General features: G+C 37.4%; 1 protein-coding gene across 57 annotated transcripts in view; it reads right to left on the reverse strand.

Annotated features, from left to right (window-relative positions):
- Positions 1 to 16,616, reverse strand: part of srcin1a (SRC kinase signaling inhibitor 1a) — a 243,469-nt gene that overhangs the window by 94,188 nt on the left and 132,665 nt on the right. For all 57 annotated transcript variants that reach the window (XM_087243089.1, XM_087243071.1, XM_087243087.1 and 54 more), the window contains one exon: positions 13,168 to 13,194. In XM_087243089.1, coding sequence (XP_087099215.1) covers positions 13,168 to 13,194 — 27 coding nt within the window. The remainder of the gene's footprint in view (positions 1 to 13,167; positions 13,195 to 16,616) is intronic.

Genomic DNA, 16,616 nt, shown 5'->3' on the forward strand with positions numbered 1-16,616 from the left:
AGGATTCGCTGCAATAAATCTTCACCTTCATCACACACACACACACACACACACACACACACACACACACACACACACACACACACACACACACACACACACACACACACACACACACACACACACACACACACACACACACACACACACACACACACACACACACACACACACACACACACACACACACACACACACACAGTGTGTTTAAGTTGTGTTCAACAGCAGGAAGGAGGACAACCTTGTGCCAAAATACATCTGACTGCGAAATGAAAGTAACTGGATCTGACAGAACTGTAGCATAAACTGCATATGATTATGGTAAATGCAGCTGAGAAATCCACTCCAGAAGCCCAGATACTGAATGACACACGAGGGAGTACAAATCTGAATGAATAAACTACACATGTCTGAAATCACTTCAGATGAGTTCACAATTGTAGAGTCGTGAAGTACTCTTGATCTGGATCAAAACAGAAAGATGTTTAGCCAAGGTTTACTTACAACACAGGCTCATTCAGAAAACGTAGTCCTATATATGTTTCTGGGGACCGCAAATTATGTGCCAGAGGTATGTATGGCTGCATTTATTTTTTAAACAAATTCTAAAATGTGGAATGACTCCATTCCTTTTCGCTCTTATTAGCTGACAGATTACCTCCATGTGGACGGCTTTCCCACTGCAACCAGTTTGTCCTGTTTTCTCGTCATGTACGTCAGCGGACTTGAGATGCAGAGAGAAGTTGACCACAACAATGGGGTTCAAGACCGATGAAGAATGGTTCCAGAAAGTGGGTAAGACAAAAACAGAATCCCAAAAATAAAATAAGCAAGTAGGGAAGTGGGTGGGCAAGTCAATTGATAAATTTGGATGGGTTTAGGGAAGGAGGAGGGTGGGTTAGTCCATTGGTCAGTCAGTCAGACAGTCATTCAGTTAATCAGTCAGTCAACAGCAGCCTCTGGTGGGTTTATGTGAGAACAGCAGGCGCGAATGGCAGTCGCAAGATAAATTTGAGATATGAAAAAGCAAACAAAGCGGCCTCTCGTGAAGTCGCGTAAACAAAAACTGCAAAAATAAGTACCTTCTGGGACGCATTTTGCAGCCTCCAAAAATATATATAAAGGTACATTTTCAGAATGAGCCTGGGTTGTTCACTTAGCATTCACACTGTCATGGATAAGACAGAATCTAAAGATAGATAAACTAACTAACTAACTAACTAACTAACTAACTAACTAACTAACTAACTAACTAACTAACTAACTAACTAACTAACTAACTAACTAACATGATCACCAGAGATCTAACCATCATAGATTGCTGGAGAACATTCACATTCAAACGAACTACAATCCTGCCTCAATATGAACTACAAGTCCTGTCATGCAACCCACACCCACCTGCTCCAAGTCTTACATTCCCACAGCTGATACTGCCCATGGACTGATTACACTACACATACAGCTCACTTTGACACTGTCATTGCTGAGTCTTGTTAGGTTAATACCCTGTAACATTACAAAGTTTTTAATGGTACAGTTTCCACGTGTTCCGACCTTTGCTTTGTTTTATTATTTACAATGTCTGCCGCATGTACCGACCATCTGCCTGTTATCTGCCTCCGCATTGAATTGTTTGTACCCATTTGCGCCTGTTGTTGATCATCGCCTGTCTGACTATGATTCTGAATAAAACATGCAAAAGGATCCTCACTCCATTGTCCCTTGTCTTTTACTCCATATTTACACTAACACACAAATAAATGAATGAATGAATGCTGAAACAACCAAAACAATATTGTGTGCTGGGCTTAACATGCTTGCTATTCTGTATGTGTGCTGGCTATATTTGAATTATTTGAAAACACTTGATAAACTTACAAAATATTTAAAAGAGTCAGAAGAACAATGATATAAATTCATTCAACAGGCACACAAATGAATATCGGCTGCAATACAAGATTTCTGATGCCTCTTTCTGATCAATCCACACACTTTTAACCACTTATCCGGGGCCATGTCACGGAGGCATCAGTCTCAGTAGGGAGCCCAGACTTCTCTCTCATCAGACACTTGCTTCAGCTCCTCCAGGGGATCTCAAGATGTTCCAAGCCAAGCAGAAAGACATAGTCCCTCCTGTGTGTCCTGGGTCTTCCCCAGGGCCTCCTTATGGTGGGAAAAGCCTGGAACATCTCCAATGGTAGGCATCCAGGAGGCATCCAAAACAGACTCTCAAGTCACCTCTGGCCTGAGCCAACAGGCTTCTCTCGATGTGAAGGAACAGTGGATACTCTGAACTACTCCAAGGTCCTCCAGGGTGACAGATCTCCTCACTCAATGTCTCACCCAGTGATGAAAACTCATTTCAGCTGCTTGTATCCAAGATCAATTGCTTTCTGTCATGACCCAAAGCTTATAACCACAGGTGAGTGTAGGAGCGTCGACTTACTGGTAAATCAAGAGCTTTGCCTTTTGGATTAGCTCATTCTTTACCACTACAGACAGGTATATTGACCGCATTACTGCTGCCACTGCTCTAATACATCTGTCAGTCCCACGTTACATCCTTCCCTCATTGCATGATGAACAAACCCACAAGATTCGTCCAGCTGGGGCAAAGATTCTGCTCCAACCTGAAGATGATAGGACACATTTTCCTGTACAGCATCATGGCCTTGGACTCAGAGTTGACAATTCTCATCCTTGGCACCTCACACCTAGCAGAAAACTGACCAAATGCATGCTAAAAGTCCAGGTCTAATTGAACCAAGAAGACAACCAAATCTGCAAATAGCAGAGATGAAATCCCCTAAACCAGACTCCCTCCAGCCATAGGCTGCTCCAAGAAATTCTGTCCATAAAAAGAATAAACAGAACCAGGTCCAAAGAGGAGCTGGCCAAAGTCCAACATCAACTAGGAACAAGTCTGACTTATTGCCAGCAATGTGAATGATGTTCTGCTCGATGTTCTGTTGATTTGTCCTACCTTGTCAGATTGTCCTACCTCTCATTCAAAAAGTAGGTAGCACATTTTGATAACTGATTTGATAAATCAGATTTTGTAACCAGTGTAAACTTTAATGTGGACTATTGTTATATGAAGCTGTAAAATCGCCCTAACCTACCTAATACTCTACCGCAGGGGTGTCAAACTCAATTCCTGGAGGGCCAAAGCCCTGCACAGTTTAGTTCCAACCCTGCTCCAACACACCTATCTGTAAGTTTTAAACAAGCCTGAAGGACTCAATTAGTTTGATCAGGTGTGTTTATTTAGGGTTGGAACTAAACTGTGCAGAGCTGCGGCCCTTTTGGAACTGAGTTTGACACCTGTGCTCTACCGCAACCTCAAAACCATTCAAATACATTGTTGGTAGCATAATCTGATGGGTAGCATAAAATGCCAGGACACCAGGGCTATTGTTTTTTTAGTCTTCAGAATCTAGATAGCCTGCTGGCCATGGTGTAGATAGATTTTGGTTGCCCAACTGAAAAATCAATAGCTCTGGGACTTCGGGCAACCAAATTTTGTGAGCCCTGAGTTGAATGCTTTCTCTAAGCTCACAAACTGCCACAAACCCTTAAGCAGACTAGAGAGGGAATAGTAGTGGTCCAGTGTTCCACATCCTAGACAAAAACTGCATTGTTCCTCCTGAATCGAGATTCTGCTTAGTAAATAATTATGATCTAACATCCAGTTTTTTAGTTTCATTGTCCAACTCTTCTAATTTTATTGCTGTCTAAGAGTAACAATTTAGAGATTACTGAAAAACTCTTGGGATGGAGAATATGAAGAGAGAGGCATCTGTTTCTTTCCTATACATGACAGAAGTGTGTCTACTGCAGACTAGTTGAAGAGAGACATAGTATAATATGTGATATAATGTGCACAATTTGATTAGAATAATGTTATTAACTATTAGAAAGAGACAGACAGAAGAGGAAAAGGAATGATCGAGAGAGGGGCGAAGAAGGAAAATAATTGCTCTTGAGAATAATCTTCCTCTCTCTCCTGCTATTGTTAGACACAGGCTGAAGGCACAGCAGAAATTGCTCCCACAAATTGCAGTAGATTGTTGGCCTATTCAGTCCTATGCTGAGAGAGACGGTGAAAGCAAGGAAATGGTAAGCTGGTAGGTGGCCATAAAATGGCGGCATTCTGTGCACTTATCAGTGGAGACTAATAGCAATGATGAAGACTGAAATGATAAGAGGAAGAGATGTGAAGCGGAGGAAGAAATGGATTAGTTCTGTCTGCTGGAGGACAGGCTGCTTCACAAAAACATGGACAAAAGGTAAACTGGCAATACAGCCTACTACGTTTCTCTGTTTTTGTTGCAAAATCATTTTATGAATTTGCTCAGATTTGTGAATTCTTGTTACCTGTAAAATAAGAAATTATGGTATTGTTTCTTTATGAGCGCTGCAGTAGCTTCAACGTAATTAGTAATTTTCTAAAAATTGTTAAACTAATATGTCGGGTTTAAACCAATATACAACAAAAATTGCTTTATGAAAATAGTTTAGACTTTTGTTTATGTTCTTAAGAATTAAAACTTTGTTAAAAATGGCTGCCAAGAATATTGTTACAAACTTGGGATTTATATTAACCATTTAGCACCATTAGCACCAATTGTTGCAGAACATATAACAATATAATAAAATGCTGGCACAGCCATTTATTTATTACTATTATATTATTACTTTTATATACTGATTTAATATTTGTTTTAATTACTATAAATATAGTCATTACTAATAATTTATTTTGAACAAAGCTAAATGTACTTTTAGCACCCATGCATTGGACAATTTACTTTGATAGTGTTGCAAAATAACAAGAAGCAACATTTATGATGAAATAAAATCAATGTTGAATTCAGTAAATGATTTGTGAATCGTCACAGACTGTTTTATTATTTAATCAAACTAGCTAAAAAAAAAAAGCTACCCACAATGCAAATTACTTGAAAAAAACTAAGCACATTTGGAAAAAGTTCTTCAGGTTGGATATAGCACCATAACTGTCACATTTTTCACTGTTAGCGTATTGCTAGCTACACTCAGTAGCTGGTTGGTCAACTTACTGGTTGTTCAAATTACTTAAATAGAATGAACTGAATCAACACTAGGGCTAAACAATATATCCTTTTAGCATCGATATCACAATGTGTGCATTCGCAATAGTCATATCGCGAGATATGCAATGTTGAGCCAGAACTATAGTCGACCAGAAAGTTCTATTTAAATACTGTATTTATACAGAATTTATGCAAAAAAACGTTTTTTTTATTACTTACCCATCAAACAATTTTGTGTTTAATAGTCATCTAATAGACACCTAAACATAGTTATCTTGGCTAAATAAACCTAAATTTGAACTGTAAGTAAAAAACTAACAGAAATCAAAGAATATCCTTAAACTAGTTGTCAAATAGACAGATTAGAAAGACTTTATGTGTTTAGTCATTCATTTCAGTTTATTTAATGACTAGTTTTGGTATATTCTTAGTCGTCTATTAGATTTTCACTGACAGCCCAAGTTTAGCTTTGTTTTAGCCAAGATGACTATGTTTAGACGTCTATTATACATCTATTAGACATCTTTTAAAAACAAAAACTGCTTGCTGAGTAGAATTTTTATCTTGTTTTTATACATTTCAAAAAAAAAAAAAAAGACTATTTTACTTACCCCATTGGCAGATCATTTTATTTATTTTGACGTCTATTTCTTCATATGTAAAAAAAAAAAAATATATATATATATATGTACATATATATGTATATATATATATATATATATATATATATATATATATATATATATATATATATATATATATATATATATATATGTACATATATATGTATATATATATATATATATATATATATATATATATATATATATATATATATATATATATATATATATATATATATATATATATATATATATATATATATATATATTTTTTTTTTTTTACTTGATCTAAGAATGCTAGAATACTAGAATCTAGTGCTATTAGTGTCAAATAGTGCTATTTAAACTATCTTGGGAAACTAAAAAATATGCAAAATTTATCACAGAAAAATAAAGTTTTTTTTTTTTTGGGGGGGACAACTTAATTGTTTAATGTTCAATAAACCTAAATGGTAAAAACAATTAAGGCAACATAATCAATTTGTGTTAGGACAACATGACGTAATTGTTTAAAATCCATATATTTTTATAGTATATATGCTACAGTATATATCGATTCAAAACATATCAACTGTAAAACCCAACAGTCAACTTTAGTAAATGAAACGAGTCTAGTTAACTCAGAATTTACTGAACATTAATTCTGATTTGAAAAGAGTTTTGAACTTTGAAGTAATGAGTTAATTAAATACCTCATTACTTCAACTTAAATGGACCATGTTTACAATACTCATATAGATTAGTTTTTAAACTTAAATGGTTTGTAGCAATCAGTTTCTGCAAACAGTTTGAGTCACCTTAGTTAACTTATTAGGTTTTACAGTACTCAGGTGGTTTGAGTTCTCTTCATTTAATGGGTTTTACTGTGCTCAAATTGCTTCGTTTACTCAAATGGATTAAGTTCACAGTACTCATTAGGATTAGTTTTTGAACTTAAATGGTTTGTTGAAATCGGTTTCCTTAAATTGTTTGAGTTACCATAACTCATTGGGTTTTACAGTGTGCTTATAGAGGACACAATAGAAAGATGCTATTGAACCAGCACCTGGACATCAAAACACATTTTCGCATCCAGATACGAGGACATTATCAAAGTATTGAAAAAGACTGCAAGGAAAGGAAACCAAAAACTGACAAACCGTAACTCTGACAGTAATTTGCAGAGAGGCTAATTTTATGTGGCGTAACCAGCCAGGGGAGACGTTTGTTTTTAACAGGCATCTGTTTGGGGGCTCAGCATATGCACCTGAAGGAAAAAATGTTCTGAATGTATCTGACAATACATTTTACAATGACAAGACCAAGAATACGAGACCTAGAACAGAAGAGAACATTTAAAGAGACTTTTTCCTCACATAAAGTCCACAATTCCCTGAGTGCACTAATGGACAAAAGTCGAGAGTGTAAAGATTAAGTACTGGATAAATGAGATCAGGTTACATGGGATTTGGAGGTTCCGTTCAGAAGGAGTTCATTATCCTAGAATGAGCGAAATAAAAATATGAATAACAAACCCAGAGTGAGAAAGACAACACGGATGGACTATTGCAGAAAAACACAGCTAGACCTCATTAGTCCCAAACCAGTGTTGATACCTTCTTGAACACAAATCTTATATAATATCTGGATTTTTCATGATGATAACATGAAGTTACTGCCTGACACTGAAAATAAGTGTGTGCCTGTTGACTGGAGGAGTGTAATGCGAGTAAGTGCGTGCTGGAGTGAATATGAATGAACTGAATCAGGAGGATCCGATGACTGAGTCTCAGTCTAATGACACTGTTTATCACAGCCTTGAGGCCATTTCCCCTGTCCTTGTACAATTACACACACCTTCCTACATCAAATATACATGTAGCAGCCGTTTTATCCCGGTTAGAATACAAATCCCTCATAATATAGCGCAGGCTCAACAACAAGGGATTTAATACATGTCAGTTTCTGAACCAGCATCAGCTATTTACCTACTGTCTTGTGCCATGGGTTTTTACCATGCTGTGACAGCTTAAAAGAAGAACTGGCTTTTAAAACATCTATAGAGACCCATGTGTTTAGTTCTATTAAGTTGACTTCAGATGAAAGATTTGAGAGCTTTATGGGCAGGTATGAACTATATTGGAAGCAAGTAAACGAGAGATAGATTGAGAGAGATAGAGAAAGAACAGGGCAATGAGATTTAGAATATAAAAGCCAGTGAAGCAGATCTTCAGCATCAGACCCACAGATCAATGACCTTAGCACACTGCACAAGCGAAGCACACTTACAGTAAGCAACATTAGAGACTTCTAGTGTTTTCAATGATTTACTACAGAGTAATGCCATTTTAAAGGGTCATGAAGCCTTTAAATAATTTCTTTTTAATTTTAAAGATGAAAATAAAGATTATACATTGATAAAAACAGTAACATCAATCAAACATTTTATTAGGAAGTGAAAGTGTTTTTCTAACCTATTTTATTTTTTTAGTGTGAAAAGCAAAACTAAAGCAATGTCACTTGATAAGAAGTCACTGCATACTTTTTTCATAGTGTTGATTGTCAGCTAGGACCGAAGCGTAAGAGGATGCTGAGCATTTCTCCATATTTATTCATGAGAAAGAGCTAGTTCATATTAATCGCCAAGCATAACTATGAATGAGATATAATTACATTAATAGGCATGAGATTGTTAATACATACTGTAAAGTGTCACTAAAATATACAGTGCATCAGGAAAGTGTTTATAGCGCTTCACTTTCTCCACAAGTTTTTATTTTACAGCCTTATTCCAAGATGAATTAAATTAATTTTTTTCCTCAAAATTATACACACAATATCCCATAATTAGAATGTGAAAAAATATTTTTTTGAAATTTTTACAAATTCATTAAAAATAAAAAACCTGAAAAATCACATGTACACAAGTATTCACAGGCTTTGCGGTGAAGCTCTAAATTGAGCTCAGGTACATTCTGTTTCAACTGATCATTTTTGAGATGTTTCAGCAGCTTAGTTGGAGTTCACCTGTGTTAAATTCAGTTGATTGGACTTTGGATAAAGTCTCAGGGTTAACAGTGCATGTCAAGGCACAAACCAAGCATGAAGACAAAGGAATTGTCTGCAGACCTCTGAGAGAGGATTGTCTCGAGGCACAAGGCTGGGGAAGGATAGAGAAAAATTTCTGCTGCTCTGAAAGTTCCAATGAGCACAGAGGCCTCCATCATCTATAAGTGGAAGACGTTTGGAACCACCAAGGCTCTTCCTAGAGCTGGCCAGCCATTGAAGCTGAGTGATCGGAGGAGAAGGGCCTTGGTCAGGGAGGTGATTATTAACCCGATGGTCACTCTGTCTAAGCTCCAGTGTTCTTCTGTGGAGAGAGGAGAACTTTACAGAAGAACAACCATCTGTGCAGCAATCCACCAATCAGGCCTGTATGGTAGAGTGGCCAGACGAAGCCACTCCGCACCTGGAATTTGCCAAAAGGCATCTGAAAGACTCTCAGACCATAAGAAACTAAATTCTCTGGTCTGATGAGACTAAAATTTAACTCTCTGGAGCGCTAGGCATTATGTTTGGAGAAAACCAGGCACTGCTCATCACCAGGCTAATACCATCCCTATAGTGAAGCATGGTGGTGGCAGCATCATGCTGTGGGGATGTTGTTCAGCAGCTGGAACTGAAAGACTAGTAAGGATAGAGGGAAAGATGAATGCAGCAATGTACAGAGACATCCTGAGTGAAAAAAATTAAAGCTGTAAACTCTCTCTATCACTCTCTGTGACCCCTTTAACTTGTACTCTATGTGGCCCTTTTGACCTGCTGGTGTGTTCCTGAGGTAACATTTTATCTCCTCTCTTGGCTGTTGCAACAATAACGTTATTTGTGGATCTAGACACGCTACTGGAGATCTGCAGAGCAAGTTTTCTTCACCGCGTCATCGTCTACAATGGATCAGCTGATCACTGCAGCCGTTTTGCAATCAGTGACTGTCAGTGTTTTATGAACAGCAAATAATTCATAAATTCATTCATTCATTCATTCATTTTCTTTTCGGCTTAGTCTTTTTATTAATCTGGGGTTGCCACAATGGAATGAACCACCAACTTATCCAGCACGTTTCATGCAGCGAAAACGTTTCCTTACAGCTGCAAACTATCTCTGAGAAACATCCACACACCCATTTACACTCATACACTACGGACAATTCACCTGTACCGCATGTCTTTGGACTGTGGGGGAAACCGGAGCACCCGGAGGAATCCACGCATACGCAGGGAGAACATGTAAACTCCACACAGAAACGCCAACTGACCCAGCCGATACTTAAACAGTGACCTTCTTGCTGTGAGGTGACAGCACTACCTACTGCGCCACTGCGTCACCCCTAATTTATAAATATATATATATATATAAATTATAAATTAATACAATTATTATTTTGTTGCTAAGTAAAACTAAACTGTTTATAGAAAGCCTCGTCAACTGTATTAAACCGAATCTTTGGCATGATAATCGTAACCGAATTGTGAGACTAATAATAGTTAGTATAGTTTCACACCCCTAACAAGACAAATGTTTGTAAAGAAACTTTTATAAGGAACATAATTTACTGTAAACAACTTAAAATATTCTATTATTTTGTGTTGTACAAATAGGACTCTGCTCACACTGTGCGATTTTAGCCACGATTTGATTATCTGAGACAAATCAGAGAAATTCAAAAAACAAAACTGTAGTTCTCAGTTAAAATATTCATCAACAGCAGTGGCCCTTAAAGGGTCACGAAACACCAAAACACATTTTTTGAGCTGTTGACAGTCGTATATGTGTCCCACACTGCTAAAAACACTATTAGGACACCTATATTTCGCTAAAAAGTGTAAATTGGTTGTTTTTGCGTTATTTTAAGCAAATTCGTACTTCCTGTTTGAAACGAATTTTTGAAGCTGTGTCACGGTCATGACATAATAGTGTGTATTCCAGCGTGCAGACTGGGCGTCTGTGCCTGAGTGAGTCTTATTACGTCTTACAGTTTGTTGCATTAATGCATGAGTAAGGCTTGGGTCAAACCAATCAGCGCGCTCTATTGTGCAACTTCATTAATATTCATTACTATCACCGTGTTTTCAGGACAGAGACGCCACGTTGTGTTGGCAAAACAAGCGTGAAGTGTTGCTTTTATAGTTTGCTGCAGTTAAGTTTCGTTTTCATTTTCTCTCTGTGAGAGCTCAGACTCACGTGTGGATAAACAGTGTACGCGACGCGCGACAACAATAACTTACGTGTCTAAGGAGGATTATTGTTTACCTGAGAGCTGTTCTCATCTGCAAACGCTGGGATCTGGAATCGTTTGTAGTATTATCTTCATAAAGATGCGGCTCTAGTTGCTGGTGATTGTCCTGTCTCTACAGATTTGGTAAGTGAGCGACCAGTGCTCTTTGTTTATTCAGTTTGTTCGTATCTAACAAACTATTGCACAGAGTGTAAACACGTTAGCACCACAACCAAACTTTAACCTCGTGTAGGGTTTTTACCGCATTTAGTGACCGGAATAACACGCGCGGCTTTCTGACACTACCTGTCGTGTGCATCTAAGTTTCTGGGAAATGCAGTGGGTTTTTTTCTCTCATTCGCCGTGCGGTATAAAACATTGCATGAAAAATACACGCTTAGAGCAGTTCCTCGAATCAAATATCTCGTGTGTCGCGAGGGGCATGAATGAATTCCCTGAATGAAAGAGCCAAACTGCAGTTAAAGTCCACCATTTAATAATTTGGCTAATAATTCGACTACAGATGTCCATGTAGGTTAAACACCATCACATTCTCCTGTATGTATGTGTGTGTGTGTGTGTGTGTATTTTGACTCTAAAACTCGCGCGTGCCCAAATCGACACTCCCACACCCTCCCACTTTAGTTCCTCCGACACTCCCCCCTAAACAGAGCTGGACACGCCCACTTTTCTGACTTTTTCCAAAGAAGAGGTGTGAAAACACCCTGCTGAAACGAGGGGGTTTCATGGCCCTTTAATGATGATCAAATGTTCCCTCTTATAAAGTTCTGGCCGTGTCAGAAGATTTAAACACATTTCTGCAGCACGACTACAGCTATGACGAGTGTCAATCCAAGAACCAGTAGGAGCACTGGATCCGATGATGCAATCAGCAGGATGAAAGGAGAGAAAAGTCATTCTTGTCAAGCTAAGTACTTTTCAAAACGATAACGATTGTAGCTTAAATACTTTCACTTATAAGTAGCTTGTACTGTAGCTTTTTAGGCTACAACTTCAGAGTAGCTTCCCAGCTTCGTGCATACTATAAATTGAGTATACTTTGAAAGGTGATGAGTTCAACCCTGCACATTTATAAAGTGAAGCCTATCTTGGGCTTAAGGATGATCAAGTGAGCCAAGGGTTTTTTGTCAGATTTATCTTACTTCTGCCAAGAATTCTGTGACTATAGTACAGCTAAAAAAGCTCAGACAGAAAGAACTGATGTGCAATACTGCAGAATCGTTCTTTCCATTTCTGTTCTCAATAAGGGAATAGCTTTAAAAACACAGCAGGTTGTTAAATTAATATGGAATAGGCATACAAATACAGAACCATCAATTAAAGTATAATCAGATTTAGCCATTAGCCAAGTTTAGCCAATGCTGCAACAAAGACTCATTGGAAATTCGTCGTTAAACATACATTTGACTGCAGTTTCCCTGTTAAATGAACACTGAGGGGCAGTATAACATCAATAACTTTTGTTCCTTTTCACTTTAATGATATTAACACAAAACACAAATGTCTATGACTTGTATCCAATACATTTTCTGCATCTATGAATCTCCATATGGACAACTTTTCTGGTGTGGTCAGTTTGCTCGGTAGCTCACATAGTATAGTACTGTACTTGTGACACAGAGCACTCGAGTTTGAATCTGGTGAAGCACGGTTCCACAAAACACTCATTTACTTTCCTCTGGCTTATTCCCTGATTTATCAGTGGTCGCCACAGCGGAATGACAGTTCTACAAAACACATAAACCAATGTAAAATCAAGGCGAAACTATCTAGCAGTGCACTTTTCTCTTACACTTAATATATACGCTTTTGAATATATTATTGGTTGGTTTTAGAGAAGGGATTGTGTCAGTGGTTCACTAGGTTGTCTGACAGCCCTGCATTCTCACGGAGGTGTGTCTGAAAAATTACAAAAAATGTACCCTATAAGTGTAAATATCGCCCTCTAGTGGATAAGTTACCTGAATTGTGCAGCAAAACATACATGGAGCAACATATTGTAAGTTTTCAAAAATGTAGACTGAAGCACGTATTACCCATGAGAATGGGCTGGAACCTTTTGCAGTTTCACTGTGGACTGACAACAGATATCAAAACACGGCATGCACATTTATCCTAAGAAGGCAAACACAAATCAAAAGAACAGTTTTTGAGACAGAAACACACACAGAGAAGTAATCAAAGCACTGACCTTAAAGCTCCAGTAGTTTGGCTGTTGCTAAGGAAAGAAAGAGAAAAGAGAAAGTGTTAGACATTTATCTCTGTGTGTGGTGGCAGACAGTCACATCTCCAACCATGTCACATCTTTTAAGATAAAAGAATCTGAAGGAAGATATGAGCTGAGAGAAGGACAGTGAGTATTTTTGTACACCAACATTTCAGACTCACATTCAATAACAAGCAACATATAACTCAAATAGACTGCAGAATTTAAGTAATGTTGACAGTATATACACCTTAAGGAAGGCAAATTATTAACACATGTCTTTCTCACCAAGAAGGTTCATACAGATTCCAAAGACAGATACTGATTAGATCAGGGTCTGGTTTATACGTGTTTGGAATTTGGGGGGTTTACGATGTGGTCACAGGATTTAATTGGTCAGTTTGTATGTCTCAGTATTTGGGCTTTAATCATATGGTCAAGAAAGATACAAAATAATTGGTGAACTTAACTCTGTCTTTTCCTGCTCTGTGGTTTTCCTGCTCTGCTCTTCTCTTGCTTGCTAACAGCTATCTTCGGGGCCTACTCTTTGTCTCTCTCTCCCTACCCCAGTCTTTCCCTCTTCTTAGGTAACATTACAACTTTTTAAACTTTTTTAAAATTTTATTTTACATGTAAGTTGGGTACAGTTAATATCATGTTTTTATCATTCATGTAAATCTTTTTATAGTTATTATTATTTTTATAGTTATATTATCTATACCGCATGTCTTTTGAATGTGTATGAAAACCCACTCGAACACGAGAAGAACATGCAAACTCCCACACAGAAATGCCAACTGGCCCAGTCAGGAATCAAAGCAGCGACCTTCTAGCTGTGAACCACTAATCACTGATCCACCATGCTGCCTCAATGTTAAAACAGTAAAATGAAATAGTAAAATGATAATAGAAATATGACACTGTGGTATTATAGTATTCTCATTTTTGATCAATTTAAAGAATTCTTTCTAAATCTAAACAGATTCAAAACTTCTTAGTGAAAGCTTACATGTCACATTTTCATATCACATCTGCTGCTTCAGATGCAGCTCTACCGGGCTTTAAAGCACATGGTGACACAATGACACATAATTCCTTCAGTCTGCTCATCATATGGAGCTGTTCTGAATGGTCTGGCCCTCTAAATGAGTCTGCATGAAGGTATTTCAAGGTTTTCACTCGCCCGTCCATCAGCTGCCCAGGCTGACTGACTAACTGACAAGATTGCAGCAAATGAGAAAAAAAATTAATTAAAAAGATTCCCTCTGTGTCTGAGCTTGGCCTGCTGCCCAGACCCATCAATCATCCCAAAATTGGTCATCTGTCTGCAGAGCTCTCACCTACATCTCCCATATTTTCCTGATTTTCACTTTCACAGAAATTTAAAAACATCATTATAGGATAAATCCATATTCTGACATGATTGTCTTTTTTTCTTGATCGCTAGATTTGTTTCTGTTTTAATTTAATTAGTGGTAGTAATTTTATTCACTGTCATTCCCACTCAAATGCCTTGAGGTTTGATGGAAATGACAGTGACAGATACTATTTAAAACATTGATTCTCATGTGATGTACGTATAGTACTGAACATAATTAATTCAATACATTAGAACAAGTGTGAAATGTGACTTGAGAGAGTTGCAAAAATGATATTATATTGTTGAACATTTCACAGTGAAATGGCTAGTGAGTGGTGCTAAAAGTGCTTTATTTTCTCAGGAACATAAATGAATGGGAATGACTGTGGCAATATTTCAGCAAAGTGATTTTTTCTTAACAGGAATAATGTACAGTATAAAATATAAAGTCATGGTGCAGTGAAACAAGAATTAATATTGTGTGTTATGATTCCCATGAGCTTGACTGCATCCATACATTTCTGCAATGGCTCAAATAACTTATTAATAAAGTCATCCGATATGGCAAAGAAAGTGTTCTTGCAGGACTCCTGTTCAAGAATTTTGGATTTATCTTCAATGCTATCTCCTTCATCTTACCGCAGACATGCTGAATAATGTTCACCCCAAACCATGATTCTTTCCTTCACCAAACTTGACAAATATCTATGAGAATCTTAGGTTTATGCTGGTTCTTATAGGTCTTCTGCAGTATTTGTGATGATTGGGGTGCAGTTCAACACATGATTCATCAGAAAAATCTACCCTGTGCCACTTTTCCGAATGATCAACTAGAAGTCAAGTTAATATTTGTTGGTCTTACATCTGGGATTGGTACCAATACTTTTGACAGGTAGTGTATTATTACACAAATAATACAGTATATTAAAAGCTGATAACAGTTTTGAGCAGGAAACCGTGCAAAAGTGTGTCTTCATTAATTGATATTCTGCCCTGTAATCATAATTTGTGTGGAGATGATTAAACGTTATGGCCGTTTTATTGCTCTGGCATTTATTTCAGCTGGAGTTCTGCAAAAATGTTGGTAAAGGTGTGGTTTTCCTTTGAGCATGAGTAGTTATAAAGGCTATGAGGCAAAAAATGTCCCATATATTCTCTGAATGAAACTCTGAATGATCGATCAAGACTTTTGAATATTTTATGATCAAGTCTAGACTGCAGTCAGCTGATTAAAAGTGTGTGTGTGAGTGTGTTTGTGAACATTTAGACAGGAAAACATAAAATGGGAAAAGCGTGCTGCAAATAAAACATCAGCTAAATATTTCATTCTACTCAAGGCTAAAAATGTTGTTTTACAAACTCCCTGGAAGCAGGATGTTGATATGAATAGTGTATAATAGCACACTGCTCATATGGCAGCAGCTTGGCGTTACATTTCTAGTAAAACAATATTCTGAGTAGCAGTTGGTCCTGGTACTGAGCAGCACTGCCCCAGGGATGAGCACTATGAAAAATATATGCACTATTGCATTCTTCTTCTCATAGATTGACAAACACTCACAATACACAAACTGAGCTTTAAGATATCAAGAAACACACATTGCATCAGAGCCACTTTGGGAAAAAAAAAAAAAAACCTCACATTGATTGTTTTTACTTCAGTATGATTTTGTGCTTTTGCCTGTCACAATAATCAATAATCAAAAATCGACTTATCCTGCAATACTTGGAGATGACCCTAATATTTTTTTGGTGTTGCAATATATATTTACAAATTCACTGAGCAGTCCCCATCAATATACTGGGGCATTAGGACCCACACAGACTGCACCCTGCAGGTATCACCAACAACACTTCCAACAACAACCTAGCTTTTTAAATATATTTTATCTCCTTATCATGTTTCCAATAGGCCTGTCACAAAAATTATTATACAGACTTATCGTGCAATACTTGGAGAAGACCTCAATCATTTTTGCCATTGCAATATCTATTTACAAATTCGCTTCACAGTAAGAAGGTCGCTGGTTTGAGCCTCGGCTGAATCAGTTGGCATTTCTGTGTGGAATTTGCA

Source organism: Danio rerio, chromosome 3, assembly GCF_052040795.2.
Source record: "Danio rerio strain M-AB ecotype USA chromosome 3, GRCz13ab, whole genome shotgun sequence".
Taxonomy (NCBI): Eukaryota; Metazoa; Chordata; class Actinopteri; order Cypriniformes; family Danionidae; genus Danio; species Danio rerio.